Here is an 18,842-nt window from a genome sequence, read left to right on the forward strand (position 1 = left end):
TTTTTTGAGCAAAAGATCAGATTTGCTTTTTCAAAAGATCACTTAAACTCTCAGTATGGAGAATGGATTGGAAGCCACAAGACTGGAGAGAAAGAAAGGCAGAGAGGGAGAGAGAGAGAAACTTTTGTCCAAGTCCAAACATGACTGTGGCTTATCTTGAGATGCACAGATCCAAGGATTCTCTAGGAAGCAAGATCTTTAAGACTCAGAGATCTATTAGATGTGAGGAAAGGGGGACATGAAAGAAGTCTTTATTACTTGTGCTTTCAGATTTTAAAATTACCCATCTTATGCCTTATTTCTATTTCCTACTAAGTCTTTCAGTGACAGTGACTTTTTACTTTAAGCTTTTCTTTTTTATTTTCCTAATTATATTCTTGTTGGATGAATGAAATTATTATAATACTATACAGAGAGTATGAATTTTCTATAATTTCTCTACACTATAATTTTATATTCTATCATAGCTAGAATTTAAAATTTCTGCAAAATTTCCATACCCACCACTTTTACTTCCCTGCAATTTATTAATAATTACTGTTGAACTATGCATTTATAGTTGTCCTTAGAGCTTACAATTTGCTATAATAGACTTGCAAAATAACTGACTGCAATAATGTTTGACTTTCTTCTTAAATTTTTATGTATCGTTCCCATAAATATTTTGAAGAGGTTTCATTATTTCAATGTGTGTGTTCACAATATCCTCCTGAATTTCCTCCGATATTGAAAAAAGAAATCTACATATTCCTCAAATATGAAATGAAGTTTCTATCTGGCTGCTGTGGTTCTGGTATTTGTCACTACAGTTTTTATTTTTGGCTGTACAATGTAAGGGTATCATGATATATTTTTGACTAATTATATTTCTGCCCAAGTATATATAGGAATTTATGTTTGCATTTTTAAATCATTTATATGTTTCTTCTTCTAGAATATTGTGATTTTGTGTTTAATTTTGTAAATATTATCAATAACTTTTTATCTAAAACTCCTTTTGTAATCTGTTCCATTTATTTTAGCCTACTTTCTTTTAAGCAAATATTTTAGTTTTGTAAAGATATTTCTTTTAACTTATCACCTTATACGTTTGTCTCTTCTAAAGACATTATATTGTTAAAGGAAGTAGGGGATAAAAGATAACCGTTGAAGCATGGACCCTGAAGAGATGAAGCTGAGGTAAAATAGAAATAAAGACATTAGTAGTCACAGAAAATATAAAAAAATCTAATTTTCTTATTTACTTCTCTTTCTGTTCTCCACTTTGTTTTGCAGACCTACAATTTCATCCCTTCCTCATACTTCAGAGGAACTGATAAAATTATCAAAGCTAACAAGCTTCCCTTTCCTTCTTTATATCTTTTTGAACTTACAATCTTAAACTTTTCAGTTATTTTTTAAATGTTCACCTAACTATCCTGCAAAGACTTGAAATCCAAGACTAAGTCTGTGTAACTGCAGATCTTTTCAGAAAAACTAAAAACCTGCCCCCGACACAGAGAGACAAATACTGTATGATCTCACTTACATGTGGAATGTAAAAAAGTTGAACTCATAGAACCAGAGAGCGGAATGGTGGTTCCCAGGGAGTAGGGGGGTATGGGAGATCTTGATTAAAAGGTATAGCTTTCAATTATAAGAAGAATAAGTTCTGGGAATTCAACACACAGCATGGTGATTATTACTGATAATACTCTATTGTATACTTGAAATTTGCTCAGAGTAGATCTCAAATCTTCTCAACACACACACACACACACACACAAAAGGTAACTAACTACGTGAAGTGACAGATAAGTTCCTTAACTTGATTGTGGTAATCATTTCACAGTGTATACGTATATTAAACTACTTTGTACACCTTTAAAAACATCATGTTGTACAACTTAAATATATACAATTTTTATTTGTCAATCATATCTCCACAAAGCTGAAAAAAAAAAGACAAAGAACTTCTCTTCAACTGTGAACATCACTTTAGTTGAGAGCCATATCCGAGGCTGTGCTCCCATTTCCTTATTTTTATTCATCTGCTTTTTAATTCTGGAAACCATGAATTAAAAAAAATAAATAATTGGTATGAATGTTACAAAATCTAGAAATATTATGACACTTACATCATAGAATTAGAGATAAAATGGACTTCTCTGAATTATATTTTTAAAACCTTGAATTTATTTATTTAGAAGTATCTTTATTTAAATTAGTCTTCTCAGGATTCTTGTTAGCCTTTGCAATAACAATTCTCTCTCACCTGTTCAGTTAAGAGAATTGCTCTAGATTTTTTTCTTATTTTCCTATTTTCTTTCTTTCTCCTTGTGTTCTTATAAATAGGGGAATAGTTTTTTGTTGTTGTCAATAAGTTTTCATCATCATCTAACTTAAGAACCTTATTTCTCCTGCATCATCATATTATATCCAGATGTTTTCTGTTTCTTCCATTCACCTGGTCATGGATTGTAATTTACCATTCATTCTTTCTAATGTTTTTGTACTTTTACCTTCTCCTGTAAAATTTGAGCTTTTGATTCCCCAAAACTTCTTTCCAGAAACAAGTCCGACTTTTCCGTGTCTACTTTCTTTGTTTCTCGGCTCTGTTGACAGTTAATTGAGGCTTCTCTGACTGAACTACCTGTCTGACTCAATTTCCTTCCTGCCTGTCATAGCAATTATTAATAATGGTCTTTGCAGATGTCTCTTCTCTTTTTCCTTTTTGGCAATTTTTTTTTTCGGTCTGGGTATTTTTATTCCTTAAATTGTCCCCTGGTAATTATCTATTTGTCTAACTATCTACTTGGAGAGCTCTCATTGTACCCTACTACTGGTTATTTTGGGTTCTCTTTCACACCCTGCTTTTGACTCAAACACTGTTTTCTGACACCTTGATTAACCTTGTCTGTCTCTAAATATCAGATAGAATTTAGAGGGACAATGATTTGCCACCACTGGAGATATTCAAAACCACATGCAATGTATTCTAAAAGTCAACAAGTTACAAAAATGTTTGGAATGTTTAGTTCTATAAAGGAATATTCTGAAGAGGGAAATGCTCCAGTGGATGTATAATTTTGTAAAGTTTGTTAAAAAGAAGAATAGTCACTTTACGATGCAAATATAAAAAAATACTAGAGACATTGACAATAACATCACTAAATGCTGGATGCAAGGCTTCCTGGAGAAAGTGGAATTTTGAATAGACATTAAAAAGTGGGTAGACTTGAACAGTACAAAGGGAAGAAAATGTATTCCAAAAAGAGCCTGAGAATATGAGGAGATCGCAGATAAGAAGATGGTATGAGGATATGTGTTAAAGTGGAAATGGGAAGGAACTGCTCAGGAGAAAAAGATAATAGCCAACTGAAACCATGTGGTTATTTAGTTCCAGGAAACGTAAGTCAGAAAGCTAGGAAGTCAAGCTGCCTGAGGATTCAACTACCAGATGAATAAAGAAGAGGATAAAGCGATTAAAGATGAGAGAGGAAGACTAGGTAAAAGGCAATTACAATCATGTAGGTAAAAGTCAAGGCAGTCTGGGGAAGAAATTGGTAAATTTGGTTTTACATTGGTTTAGTTGTAGCTGACAGTGGAAGACTTGTATAGAAAAGTCCACTAGGCAATTAGATATGTAAATGAGAGCTGAGAAGAGAAAAAATGGCTGAAATTCTAAATTTGATGGTCATTTGGATGGAGGTAATAACTGAAGAATAAAGAAAATAGAGAACTAGAGGCAATCTCAGGGAATACCAATATTTAGAGGATGAAAGAAAGAAGTGGAAAATAGCCAAGGAGACCAAAAAAGATCAAAGTATTATTTGGTGAGACAAATTTCTCTGTGAAAGATAAACAGATTTACTTGGGGGAAAATTTTTATCTCCTCTGTCCACTTCCTGACACATAGCTCAACACTACATCACTCATGCAACTCTCATCATTCATTACCACTGTTTAATACTTGTCTTCAATATTGTGGAAAAATACACTGCAATTCATTTTTAAGTTAACAACATTTCTCCTACAGAATAGAACTCAAGAGTTATGATTACCTTCCAAACAAAGCTGAATGAAATTCCTGCAAGCTTTAGGAGCTTCTTTGGACCACAACTCTATGTCAATATCTCCAGCTGTAGTTTTCAATAAAACCTGTAGAAAAAGTATAGCATCATTATATTAAACTACCATTTTGCTTGATAATCAGTTGAATGGCTGCTCAACTTGAAGCATTCACTAATGAGTTTTCAATTGCAAAATAAAAATTAGAAACTTGGCTTGGCTTTAGTTATTATACTCAAAATATTTCAAATATTCAGTACATTCAGTCATTGTATAATTCTATCTTTCAAATACCATTTTCAGAAAAAATTTTTTAAAAATAGCATATAACTTCTTAATCACAAAAAAAAATTTTTAAATCAACAATTTAAACTTGTTTTAATCAAGAAAGTTTCCCATGGCATTTATTCCAATAAAATTGGTATAGCAAATTAAGAAATTAAAGAATAAGCCACAAAATTGTGACAGTATAAGACAATTTTAAAATTACCCTTTTACATATAAACACTCTACTTTCACATTCAAAATCATGCCATTCCTAGTTTACAAAGGAACATTCTTAATCTAATTCTGGGTTATATATTACAAAATGGTATGTCTTAAAACCACCATCAACAGTAAATGGACTCCTTTGATAGCCTCCTTTCCACCAGCTCAGGAAGGCAGTTACTCCTTGGTGTAACCAGCCATCTTACAACAACCAGAACCCCTACTGAGCCCACAACTTATAACTATCTTATTAATAACCACAAATAACCAAAAAGAAAGTTAGGCTCTAAATTTGAATACTGGCACACCTAGAATCTAACTTCTCTAGTAACACTTTCTTCCTCTCAGTGTACCAGAGCAGATCAGTGTCAATTCATGATCAATGGTCAATGATTTGTGACCATAAAAATCATTTAGAATGTTCTTGCAAATAAAGAGTACGCAGTGTGACTATTTAAAAACACGAGACCGATTCCCGTGAGAAGTCAGTATCATTGAAACGTCACACTTTTTATTTTCTAAAACTCCTTTACCTAATTATTTGGAACTGAAAAGAAGTAAAAACCATTCAGTGAAGCCCTCATCTTGCATGGATGCCCCAGAGAAGCTGTAAATTGCCGAGAGTCAGAAAGCTTGTTAACAGCGAAGCAGGAACAGCATTTCTCTCTACTCCCTCCTCACCAGTGCACTTTCGCTACAATTGCCTTTCCATTTCTGTTTCAGAAGCCCAGATTATACTGCCATAGTTTATACAACACATTGATGAATTTATTATATCTTTATGGTCTTTTACTGGCTACACAGTTCTCTTACAACTATTTTTCAATGACCATGGGGGTGGTGGTTGAGAGTGCCATCAAGTGAATTCCAACTCCTAGTGACACTGTGGACAGCACAGCAGAACCCTGCCTGGTCTTTTTGCGCCAACCTCTCACCTTCCAGCGCTAGCTCAGACAATGCTCCACTGCTATTTACACAGTTTCCATGGCCAATTTTTTGGAAGTGAGTGACCAGGTCCTTCTTTCTAGTCTGTCTTAGTCTGGAAGCTCAGCTGAAAACAGTCCACCACAGGTAAAGCTGCTGGTCTTTGAAATACCAGCGGCATAGCTTTCAGCACCACAGCAACAAGCAGCTGCCACAATGTGACAACCGACAGACGAGTGGCATGGTTCCCTGCCCAGGAATCGAACCTCAGAGGTGAGAGCTTTGAATCTTAACCACTAGACCACCAGGGCTGGAAAGTAGGAGAGAAGGAGGCGAAAATACTTATATTTGGGCTGGGGGAAGTGAAAATATCTATACTGTGGTAGCTTTTAAAATGGTTTCCTTAACCTTTCAAGAAATTTTATATAGAAGCTGAAATGCAAACGTGCATGATTTTCTCAATCCATTACATTTCCTTTATAAAAAGAATGGAACATTTGTTGAGTGCCTTCTATGTGTCAACTTCTGTGCCAGGTATTTCCCATATCTTACCTCATTTAATCCTCAACTACAAAGCAGGTATCATTACTCCCATTTTACTTAATAAAGAAACAGAGACTCAGATAAAGTAACTTTTTCTAAGGTCTCACAGTGAACGACTTAAGCCAAAGGCTGTCTGGCTGCAAAGCCCATGCTTTTTCTAGACCACCACGCCGTATCCACAAAGTTCTCCATAAATCCCATACTGTACTGGAAAAGACAGTCCATCAAGGTCTAGGGCCCTGCCACATGTCTCAGAAGAAATCCCCAGGTTACCCTGGTTACAACTGACTTGAGTAGAGAACAGTGCCTAAGTCAAAAGCAATCATATATTAGCTAGATATCAGCAAGGCCTTCTAACTCGGCTTGGCATGAAAAAATACCCAAAGAGATATTCCATATGGGATGGTGACAAATCAACCCAATTGCATTCTCATTCTCCCAGGAAGTATACATTTGGGATGCAAACTGAGAAGTTGAGTAACTTCCTCTACCACAGATTGTACCTAGAATGACACCGTGTAACACCTTCTGATTTCCCATGAGATCTGACGTACATCCCAAGCTTAAAAGTACAGTATATCTAAAAAACAATGTCCTGTCCTACCTCATTATCCCCTTGTATATTTGAAATAAAGCACTAGTGTTACAGGGAGCCTATACATGTCTTCTCTTCCTTGCAACTCTAAAGGAGTGATCTCCAAACTTTTTGTAAGTGTGAATCCCTACTAGCAGAGAAGAGAAGGCAGGCGAGATGGGAGGTAAGGACTTAGAGCACACAGCCCCAAAATATGCATATTTAAATACATGTAGTACTATATTACTCTAGTATTACATTATAAAAGATCACACAAAATAAAAATTTTAAAGGATTACATAGAAACACTATTTTAAAATAATTCTATTTTCTTTACTAAGAGTACAATGAACTTTTTTCAAATAACAGATTTATTGAGATATAATTCACATACCAAATAATTCACCCTTTTAAAGTGGTTTTTAGTATAATCCAGAGAGTTATGCAACCACCACGACTATCTAATTCCAGAGCATTTCATCATCCCAAAAAGAAACCCTGTACTCATCAGCAGTCACTCCCCATTTCCTGCTACTCCTAGTCCCTGGCAATCACTAATCTACTTTCTGTCTCTATGGATTTGCCTACTGAACATTTCATATAAATGAAATCATACAATGTGTGGCCCTGTGTGTCTGGCTTCGTTCACTTAGCATAACGTTGCTTTCAAATTGTAGAGGTCCATCTTCCTGTTCCATACACTTAGGTTTTCAAATGTCCTGAAAATCAGAATGGCTTTGTATTCTTACTGATGAATATGTCAAAACACAATATACATTGAAGACAAAGTTCATCATTAACAACAATAAATAGAAATCCATATTCAAAAGATTTTCATAATAATTTCTCATTTTTGACAGAATTCTCATGTTGAGGCATCAGCTCTACCATTTTCTTATGGTTTGCTTATATTTACATTATTAATATTATCTTCAATATGAAACTTGTGAGGGTTAGTTTAGTTAATCTAGATACCATGAAATATAAATCCATTTAACAAGGCATTAGGAAAAAATACATCATGATATATAAAAAGTGACTGAATGAGTAACTGAATTTATGTTCCTTTTTATATATAAAATGTTGCATTTAAACAAATAAAGGGGAAAATAAATACAAACAGAAGTATGTAGATTTTCTCCCTGTATCACAAGTATGATTTTGCACACTCCCTCAAGTGTGCACTCACTCGTATAGAAATCACTGTCCTAAAGAACAAACTAATGCACATCCTCCCTCCCTCTAGACTCTGGAGTCAGGCTGCTCAAATTCAAATACTGACCCTTTCACTTACGAAGAGTAAGACAGCTTCGTTACCTTGGGTATGATATCTAACACTTTCGTGACTCGATTTCCTTATCTAAAAACAGGCATAAAAATATCCTCATAGTATTGTTATGAGGACAAAATGAGTTTTTGGTTTTTTTTAAACTTTTTATTAAGATTATGATAGTTTACAACCAAAATGAGTTTTTATATAGACTGTTTAGAATAGCACCTGACAAATAGGAAATGCTCAAAAAATAGTAGCTAGTATTGTAATGTTTTTTTGGCCACACATAACCTACATCTAGTAAAAAGAATGCATACATGGTTGGGCCACCTTGTCTACCACAGTTTCTTAATCTTTCCAGTGATAAGCTACTGAATAAAACAAAGAAGGCACATGGCTCGCTCCTCCTTTGGCCATCACCTCTTGGTCAGACGTCAGTGGCTCCTTTTCTTAAAGCTCCCAAATAAGACAGTACTTTGATAATAAAATGTTTCTTAGGAATAAATAGATATTAATATACAATTGAGATTAAATGATCATAATATGTGGAAATTTCACCTCCAATGGATAAGGAAATTTCTATCAAGTGGTACATTTCTGTGCCTCATCTTCAGAGGCCAGAGTTATAGCATAACAGCAAAACATTTACAGATAATTGTCAGGGTTAACCACTGGTGTAATATGTCAATCACTTCCCAAGTTGATATCATGCTTTTTTTTTTTTAAATTTTTATTGAGTTAATGATAGGTTACAATCTTGTGAAATTTCAGTTGTGCATTATTGTTTGTCCGTCGTGTTGCAGGTTCACCCCTTCATCCTTTGTGCCCACCCCCACCCCACCTTTCCCCTGTGATAGCATGCTCTTTGAAGGGAGGAATTTTGTCCTATTTATTCTGAATATCTCTGTATCCTTTCAGTACCCAATGTAGCATTAGACACTACAGGTACTAAACTAATACTCATTGAACAAGCTTATTATATCTGCTTTAAGTTCTTTCCAGACCAAAATTCTTGCCATACTCTCTATGGTACAGAACTTTGAAGGTTTAATGTCTTCAATCAGCCTTATGCTAGAAAAAGTCCCAAATTGTGTTTGAAGGAAAACAGGCTACATTCTCCCTCAGCCCAATTCTGTTTAGAAGAAGGACAGTATTTATCACATTTTGCATATACTTATTTGCATGATTATTTGGTCCACATACATTTCACTCAACTGACTCCATGATAATAGAGACAATGCTGGCTTTTCTTTCTATTGGACCCCTAATACCTAGCATAGAGTCTAGCATTTGCTAGGTGCTCAATAAATACTTGTTGACTGAAAGATCTCCTGTTCAGGCATGTATCTTTGTTAAAGGTTTTTATGTTTATGACCATGTCAAATCTTCCTCTAAAGTAAAGCAATTAAGTCTACGCTTGACCAGCAACAGTATAACCCCAAACTCACTGATATTTAATACTTCTCAGAAGTTAAGAAATATAGTATTAATTCATCCATTCATTTAGTACAGATTTGAACTCCTCCTACAATGTGTCAAGCACCATTCTAGGTTTGTCTCTGCCCTCATAGTGCTTGCATTCTATGGGGGATACAATAAACAATAAATAATAAGTATTATAGAAAAAAACTAAAGAGAGTTTATGGAGGCAGGGAATGCTGTGATGCAGGATATGAATGATGTTTGCTGTTTCACAGAGTGTAGATAGGAAATGGCTTTTTGCTAAGGTGTCATTTGAGCAGGGCAAAGAGTATACTAGAGAAAAGAACAGCAAGTGTGAAGCCTAGGATGGGCAATGTATTCAACCTCTACCAGAGTTTATCAGCTGGGGGTGATAGCACTCTCAAAAAACATTGGAAATATGAAGAGGTAGGTATTCGGGTAAAGGTGAGGAACGGGGAGAAGTTCAAACAACAAAAAATTTAAAGAATTGCTCTGCCCAAAATACCCACTGAAATTTTTGCTGGTGATATCAATTACAGCATTTTTGTTTTCAAATTTCCCTCATTATATTATCATATGTCAATCAATAAAAGATTACATAAATAATTTATAATACAGTCATGCAACAGAATTGTATCTGATGTAAATTTAATTTATCCTAATTCAACTATATACTTTCAGTCTCACTATTTTCTCCATTATGCCGGCTCATCATGTTTCATATGTGATATAGACTAGGTCTCAGTTCAAGAATTTAGGTGATATTCATTCTATTACTTCTCTGCTTCGTATTGCCTAGAAAACACATCAGGAAATCATTCTCCCATTCTAATGTGGGAACATTTCCCATTCCCCATCTTCTCTAACAATCATCTCATGTTTTAAGACCAGCATGAAGTTTCCCCTGCTTTCGCAGTTGCTCACTTCTCAGTACGTCCATGGCAATATGCTCCTCTCTCCATAAGCACGCCTGTCAGACATATCATAAAGTTTTTCTTTACCTGCCTGCCTGCCTCCCAACTAAACCATAAGCTCTTGTAGGGCAACAACTAGACCATATCCATCCATATTGGTGTCGCCAGCACCTAACAGAGTGCCCGGTGCCTAGCAGGCGTTCAATAAATGGAGAAAGAGCGATCTCCACGGTAAGTAAAAACTATGTCAAATTTTAAAATGTACTCAAGTTTTTATCTAAGACTCCAGAAAACGCCTGCATGGGTTAAGTTAAAGCAAGAAATAGGGTCAGCTGGCTGGTATGGAGAAATCTCCACATGAGGACTTTCTCAAGTGTACGCTGAGAAGTGCCAATAGATGGTTTCGATGCAATCGTGTTCAGAGGCAGGGGAAAAGCCAAGACTTCTTGTGATCTCTTGGAACCCTAAGACCCCAGAACTCCCTTAATCAGTGAGGTATCACTTTGGGGAGCCCAGGTACCCTAGACAAGGCTCTCACCTTCCCGTTGGTGGGAGGCTCCTGGATGTAGATGTTGCTCATGCTGGTCAGTCCTCAAGCCTCTGCTCTCAATTGGCGATGAGAGCGGACGGCCGGTCACTAAAGCTGTTCACCTATCAGTACACGCTTCCTTAAGTCGGGTGGTCGCAGAAAGCTCCAGTCTGTCAATATCCCGTAAGACAGAGACACGAAACACTGTCTTTTCCCAAAGCTAGCCCCTCACGGACGCCGCCATGTTGCTCCCGGACCCGAGCACCGCTAACCCTGAGAAGGGGGATTCTATTAGTCTCCAGGGAAGGAGAAAAGATTATTAAGCCCCTATAGACTAATTTAATTAGTATTGCGATTTTAAAAAGAACAATACGTAAGTCTTGGTGGCGTTTACTTCACTGCACGCGTGTGCAGGTCTCATTTACCCCCCGAAGCTGGCAGTAATGGTTCGGACCATGAGTGAGCTGCAATATGACTCCCCCGGAAACTGCATCGGCTGCTACTTGGTTCCGCTATCGCCGGAGGCTTAGAGGGCCTTCCCGGACTGTCACCTAGGTGCCGCGGCTTGGGTGGCAGGAAGAGGCCATCCCAGCTGCGCGTTGTCCTTGCGGCCGGCGGGAAGCGAGGGCGCTCTCGAAATCCGAGGGCTTCTGCGACCCCTTTTACAGCACCATGGCAGTCCCAGGTGAAGACCAACGGCAGGGCCCCGGGGTCTGGGCGAGGAAGGGAGCGGGTAGGCTATACGGGTGGGGTGCGCTGGTGTAAGGAGGGGCGCCCTTCGCGATTTAGGCGGAGGCGTTAAAATTAACAGGTTCGTTTGGTTTACATAAAAAAGTTTACACTGCAGAAATAAACTCTGAAGGAAAGAAACTATCTCCCCCTGCCCCAGCCCAGCTCCACTTCCCTGGATGGATTACAGGGAAAGTGTACGGTGGCGGAGGGAGGGTGGGATGCGGAGGGGCGGGAGAGGCAGTAACTGTGGGCCTAGGGGGAGGGTGGCTGAGAATAACTGACTTTAATTTTAGTATGGCTGGAAAATAAAATTTGAAGTGGGAACACATGGCGGACCCAAGTAGCCAGAGGCGTTGTTTATCGCGAACGTCGCAGGGACGAAATGGGCGGTCTGGGGTTCTGCTTCTTTCTCTTCCTGTTGTGTGGCCGTGGACCGGTCGCTTTGCCCTTCTTGGCCTCAGTTTCTGCATCTGTAAATGCAGATTTGTTTTTTGTCTGTGGTTCCTCCCAGCTCTCAGATTCTGGGTCCGGTGGGTACTGACCTAAAAACAGTGAACCCTGCTAAATAAGCGTTTCAGAGCTTTCCCGTTCACAACCACCAGCTTACTTGGAAGCTCTGGGGGTTCGGGGGGAGGGCATCTCCTTAAGCCAGCGTTGCCACGATGTGTTTTGCAGAACGCTGGTTGCAGGAGATATTTTGAGAAATATACGCCGCCCCCCCTTCAAACACTCCCTCCCCCTACACACAACTTGGAGATTCACAATGCACTTTAGTATAGAAAAGACCGAGAAGTGCTGTGGTTAGAAGCTCTAATTTTGTTTTAACCTGCCCTTGCCAGTATTATTTAAGCACATTTGTTCTGTGGCAGCCTTTTTTGAACCCTATTTTACAGATAGCTGTTATGAGAGGGTTGTACTTTTCTGCCAACTACAGTTTGGGGAGGAGCACAGGGGGGATTGTGAGAGAGGAAAGATACACTCATTCATACCCTAACAATCTGTATTAAGTGCCTACTGTGTGCTAGGCACTGTGCTAGGCGTTGGGGATACAGTGGTGAGCAAACCAGTTGCTCTTCACAGAGAATTTACAATTTCGCTGTAAGGAGAAAGTACCAGAAAGTCAGACAAGTGTATAGCAGGGAAAACACAAAGCTTTCAGGAGCAGGTAGTAAGGGCGTCTAACAGGAGACAAGGAGGAACCAGAAGAACTTTCCAGAGGATGTGACATTATAGGAGGAGACTTGAAGAATTGCAAGGGGGGGTGGGAGGGTTGAGAGGGGAAGTTGCAGCCAGAGGAACTGGATACCTAAAGGAAGAGGAAATGTGTGAGAAGAGGAAATGAAAGATGTTCCTATGGATGGAACTCAGAATACAAATGGGAGAGAAATGAGAAATTAACTAGAGAGAGACTAACAGTAGCTAGTATTTATTAAAGCATTTACTATGTGTCAGATGTGTCAGACACTGTATCGAGCATTGTATTTTGTTTTGTTTAATATGCACACCCACACTGTGAGATAGGTATTAATATTTCCATCATACAGATGAGGATACTGTGGGTCAGAAAAAGCAAGTAACTTGCCTATTGAGACAGCCAATAAGTGACAGGTGGGTCTGGCTCCTCTAGAGCCCACGTGCTTATCCATTTTGCCCTGTTGTAGTCTAATTTACAAGGTAATTTCCAGCTCTTAAAGGACCTTGTAAGCCATGACAAAGAGTTTGGTCATTTTCCTAAGGACCATGGGAAGTCATTTAAGGGATTTTAAACAGATTCACATTTTGGGAAGATCATTCTGGCTGCACAGTAGATTGGAGGGGAGGTAGTTTGGATGCAAAGTCACCAGTTAGGAGTAATTCTGGTAAGTTACGGTGATACCCCAGGTACAGTCTCAGGAAGAAAGGAGAAGCAGATGGATTGGAGATATATTTTTGGTGATAGAATCACTAGGAATCTGTGATTGAGTCAATGTGGGTGGATACTAGAGGAAACAAGATATTACCTGGGTTACATTGTTAGGCAATTGGGTAGGGCTATTTACTCATATAGGTAACATCTGAGAAGGAGCAGCTTTTAGGGGGATGATGGTGACTTTAGTTGGGGCTTGTGTTGAGGGATAGTCAGACATAGAAATGGAAAAATCTAATAGACAGTAAGAGATAAAATTTGTAGTTTAGGAAAGAAGCCAAAGTGGACAATTTGGTGTTATCCACACATGTAATAGGAGTTAAGGCTGTGGGAGTGGAGTCCTTTGGTAGAGTGTGTAGAGTGTGAAGAGAAGGTCTGTGGCTGAAGCCTGGAGAAAATCAACATGGAAACGGCCAGTAGAGAAAGGCCAGCCTGCACAGTGGATTGCCTAGGCATCCCGATAGGCCGCATCAGCCCTGGTGATCTTTGCATCACACAGCTGCATCCAAGTTGGCCTGCTGTCACTGTTGGTTTCATTACTTGAGCATTTTGAACACCTCCGTGGTATAGGCACTCTAGGGGACACAGTGTCACAGTCTGTGCCCTCCTAAGACTTTGTCTACTAATGAGAATGTGCTGCTTAAGAAAAAGGATAAAAGTGATTTTTTTAAAGACCTTATTGAAATTCCCTTAAACTTAGACCAGTGTTATAGTTATGGTAACCTTCTTTCAACTCAAAATAATGCTTCAAAGTGTAATAATCTTAAATTGTGCCATTAAGGTAGATGGCAAGACATAGATAAACTGTTTAAACCCAGAAAAAGTTGAGATAATAGATGTGACAGCACTGTAAAAGTACAATGCAAGTGCCATTAGAAAATATAGATATAGAAAATGTCAAGATAATTTCTTGGATGATCGATCCAGGCAGTGTGTTAAAGGAAAATAGGGCTCCATCAGAAACATTTTGAAATAACTATCAAAAAGCACAAGTATTATGTTATGCTCTTTTATTTTTAGGTCTAATGCTCATATGGATTCAGCATGGCATTTCTTGGGTGGTCCTGCTGGTGATTATTACAGGGAGTGACTAAAAGAAATAAGGCTGCTTTCCACAAACAAAAATCAGCCTTGTCTATTTTATGGTTACCGACTAGAGCTGCTTTTCTGCAGCATTGTTTGTCAGCTTCCACTTTTATGTCGGTAACATAATGAAATGTGCACTCTCTTAGAGAAATCAGGGACTCTTAGTTGTTATTGAAGAAATACTGTTTAAACATAGGTTTCAGTGAAGTTTACTTTCTTTTTGATACTGCCTTTCTCATTCACAGTTGTTGAAATTAGTTCTGACATTCCTGTTAATGATTCAGCATTGCCCGTGAAGAGTTGACCTGGCACAAGTGGCAATGTAAATTACTGATGTGGTTGCACAACAACTCTATTTGTTTTTCTCTCCTTCAGTGAAATCTATATAGCTAAGATAGGGAATTTTATATAGCCAAATTAACATTACATCCAGCATATCAAAGTGAGTCAAATTCTTAAAACACATTATAATAGCATCTTAGTAATAGAAGAATTCTAAATTACATTACATCCAATTTCTTTTCACTCCTAGACTACACTATAGGTAATTTGTTTTCTCTCTAGTCTGTGGTGCACATTGCTCCTGAAATAATTTTCCTGAATCGTATTTCTGACCCTGTCATTCCTGGGAGGTGGGAACTTAGTTCTTGACCCATATCTGTGAATTTTGTATTTCTCTTCAAGCAACTTAACCTTTCTGAGACCTAGTTTCCTTGTCTCTGTAGTGAAGGAGCTGATGACTAAGCTTTCTTTCACTTCTAACCTGCTGTAATGCAAAGCTCCGCATCACTGCAAGAATGAAGTGCGCAGTCCTAAGCACGGCCACATTGCTCTTGCTACCCTTTCCTCCCACCACTTTTCTCATGCATTCTACCATCTTCTGAATTGGCCAACTGCGCCCAGAACCTCTCATGGGCTTTTTCTAACTACATGCTTTTGCTGTCACTGTCCCTCCTCCACTGTCTGTGTCTGCCTATGGGAAGCTTCCCTGATCCCTCAGCCTGCCAGTTCTTCCTGCTTGTTAGTAGAGTCATGTGTCTTTTCTAGTGTGTTCACAGCTGTGGGTGCATTACCCATGATAACCTAGTATATTGTAGTTTCCTTTAGTGTAGGAACTTCGCTTTATTTGTCTTTGTGGCTTCTCTAACATCCATTTCAGAGTTGTGCCCATAATCGGTAAATAATATTTATTTGGGTGATCACTAGAATTGCTGCTGAGCAAAATCTGGTACTAAAGTAAACAGACTAAACTAGATAGCCATCTTGATTCTGTTTATTAGATAATAAGTTAAACTTCTGCGTGTCTCTTCTATTTTAAACTGGTAATACCTATAGCTTTTTTTCTTCACAGGTTATTTGTATTTTATGAGGCAAGTGGACAAAAGCATTTTATACATTTATTAAATATTAGCTCTTTTATGTCAGTAGTTTAAGATAAACCACTCTTTGGTTTACTTTTGTCTCTCCTTTTGAGCATCAAATGATTATGAAGGCATTTTTAACTGAAGGTGAGGACAGCTGCTCTGTCAAAATATTTGCATCAAGGAACTCAGTTAACCTATTTTTTTTTTTTTTTTTTTTGTAATTCACAAAGAATAATTTCTGCTGTTCTTTCTACTTTGCCATCAGTACAATTATCTGAGGATCCCTAAAAAAGGATTATATCTGTAAATTCTTAATATAAAGCAGTAGAAAAGTTTAAATACTTGGAGTATTACTTTGCATTCAACTTTAGCAGAACACATACATATTGTATAGATACTAGCACCTATGTGGTATGAAATCTAGCCACAGTTTGAGTTTTAAAAGCGGAAGAAATTGAAGTTATCTTTAAGGATCCCCAAATTACGATAACTAGACCTATAGTGGAGTAACCAAATGTAAAAACTTAAATTGTTATAAAACAGAAAAGGAATCTAATCTAATCTAATTGAATCAAATCAAGTTAAAAAATAAAAAGAATGGACAGAGGTGATTGCAACTGCTAATTACTTAACAGAAAGAGAACTTTGTTACTTAAGTTGTTTGCTTTTAAATTCAAATGATTATAGAAAATATTTTAATATAAAGAAAACTTTACTTACTCAAAATCTAAAATAGTAAGAGGGAAATATTAAGATACAAGCATGTCTATTAAAGTTCCCAGTGACTAAATTGTTGACTTTGGAAACATAGGTGATATGAAATTTCAAGAAAATAAATTGAGGTCAATATGATGGCTTGCTGGGGGCCACTGAACAACCTGAGGCAACTGTCGGGGACACTCCATCCCTTTCTCACATTTTCTCATTCTTTTTATTTTTGTTGCTGCTTTCTGGTCTTCTCTAACCTTTCTCTTTTCTCTTCCTTCTTTGCCTGACTTTACTTTTTTTTTTCCTTGTGTGTGAACTACTTTACTAAGGTTTAATTTACATACATTAAAATAAAATGTACAAATCACAAAGGTACAGCTCGAAGAATTTTATATATATATATCTCCACCTGTCATTAGGATCATGATTTTGAATATTTCCATCACCCCTCTGTCATTTCCCGCTTTCTTTGCCCAGCAACCATTATTTTGATTTCTATTATCCTTCTTACTTTTATTCCTTTTCTTCTAGTGCCTGTCATGCCTCAGATGGGCCAGTGACACTGCAGACACTATCTAGTTTCACAGCTAGCAACTGGGAGCTACAGAAGTTGCTGATCCCAACTGCAGAAATATTTTCTTAAGTTTATAACCTCAAAGCAACAAATAATTGTCAAGGACCTCCTAGCAACTCTACCCCATGCTAAGCACTGAGTTGTATACACAATTACCTGGCATGGTCTGCAATCCGGAGAAACTGGCATTCTCTGCTCTAAGTTACTGGGAGGTGAAGGAGCAGCCTAATTGCCTGTGCCCTTCACTACCACTCAAGTTGCTCAACAGAATTCTAGATTCAGAATAAGCCCTTATTAATGTTTAAGAAACTCTAAAATGAAGATCTCTAAAATTTATTCCTAAATCCATCAGTTAATAAAATTTTATTGAGAATATGCAGTGGAGGCTCCCTGAAAAATTTACAAGTGCAATCATTGCCTTTTGTCAAACAATGCTTGCATGACAGAAACTCTTCTTAGTGTTGGGGTTTCGTTTGTTGGAGGGAGGTTTTTTAATTTGATTTTTGAGATGCTAACCCATTCAGATTTCAAATTATAATGGTACCGAATGTGTATAGTGACCTGTCTCTCGCCTTTTCTCCCCCCGACTCAGTTCTCCTTTCTTTAGGTAACCAATTTGTATCCTTATAGAGATATTTCTTTCATATCCCTATCAATCAATAAAATCTAAATATAAGCTGTATTGTATAGATAAAATCTCCTTTGCTTTGTACAAATGGCAACATACCGTAAGCACTGTTCTACACCTTGCTTTTTTCTCTTTATAATATGTCTTAGAGATTATCACATATCATTAAGACCATCCTCATTCTTTCATACCATAATTTATTTATATCTAAATTATTTCTACTCTTTTACTATTACAAACAAAGCTACAGTGAATAACTTTGTACATAAATTAGTATGCATTTGTGCAAGTAAATTGAGAGGATTAATTGCCAGATATGGAAGTGCTGGGTTGAAGGAGTATGTACATTTATAATTCTCATAGTTTGTCAGCTTGCTTTCCATAGAGATGGTTCTGATTTACACTCCCACTAGCAATGTATGGGAGAATGTCCCCCACACCCTCTTTAACCTTTTCAGTCTTTATTGTTCTGATAAGTGAAAATGGAATCCCAGTACAGATTTTAGTGTACATTTCACTTATTATGAATATGGCTGAGCATCTCTCCATATGTTTCAAAGTTGTTTTTATTTTATTTTCTGTGAACTTTCTGTTCAACTCTTTTGCCTTTTTTTTACTATTGGTTCTTTGTCTTTTTCCAAATGATTTGCTGCAGTTTATACAGTAGGAATAATTGCCCTTTGTTGGTGCTATGAATTGCAAATATTTTTTCCCAAGTTTTCATATGTCTTTTGAGTTTACTTTTGGTGGTCTTTGCCATTCAGATTTTTTAATGTGGTCAAACTTGTGAGTTTTTATTTAATGGCTTTTGGATTATAGGTCATAATTATAATGGAACATTTTGAAGGAGGCAGGCTCCATTATTACTCTGAACAGCCTTAGCAAAGTTTAAGGAGAAGTGGAACAGAGAACAGTGTGGGAACCTAAGATGGGGAAATCAATAACTTCTCATCAAAGTAAGGGCCTGACAATATAGCCTTGCTATTCAGTTTGACTTGAATTGCAAGTACCATTGTATCAGCAGAGTTCTTGTTCCAAACAACAGAAACGGATTAGTTAATTTAAGCAGAAAAAGAAAGATATGAGGGAACTCACAAAGTCTAAG

At 37.4% G+C, this 18,842-nt stretch overlaps 2 protein-coding genes across 4 annotated transcripts in view; one reads left to right on the forward strand and one right to left on the reverse strand.

The window, feature by feature from the left end:
* CWC27 (CWC27 spliceosome associated cyclophilin) overlaps positions 1–11,230 on the reverse strand; it is a 221,371-nt gene extending 210,141 nt beyond the window's left edge. Inside the window, exons 1-2 of one of the 2 annotated variants that reach the window (XM_070587456.1) lie at positions 10,749–11,221; positions 4,044–4,140 (exon numbers count right to left, since the gene is read on the reverse strand). In XM_070587456.1, the coding sequence (XP_070443557.1) occupies positions 4,044–4,140; positions 10,749–10,790 (139 nt within the window). In that variant the 5' untranslated portion in view covers positions 10,791–11,221. Of the gene's footprint in view, positions 1–4,043; positions 4,141–10,748 lie in introns of both variants that reach the window. The other variant, XM_070587457.1, reaches the window with a different exon arrangement.
* Positions 11,231–11,285: 55 nt separating this feature from the next.
* SREK1IP1 (SREK1 interacting protein 1) overlaps positions 11,286–18,842 on the forward strand; it is a 121,461-nt gene continuing 113,904 nt past the window's right edge. For both annotated transcript variants that reach the window (XM_070587461.1, XM_070587460.1), the window contains exon 1: positions 11,286–11,424. In XM_070587461.1, coding sequence (XP_070443562.1) covers positions 11,412–11,424 — 13 coding nt within the window. In that variant the 5' untranslated portion in view covers positions 11,286–11,411. The remainder of the gene's footprint in view (positions 11,425–18,842) is intronic.

This window comes from Equus przewalskii, chromosome 20, assembly GCF_037783145.1.
Source record: "Equus przewalskii isolate Varuska chromosome 20, EquPr2, whole genome shotgun sequence".
Classification (NCBI taxonomy): domain Eukaryota; kingdom Metazoa; phylum Chordata; class Mammalia; order Perissodactyla; family Equidae; genus Equus; species Equus przewalskii.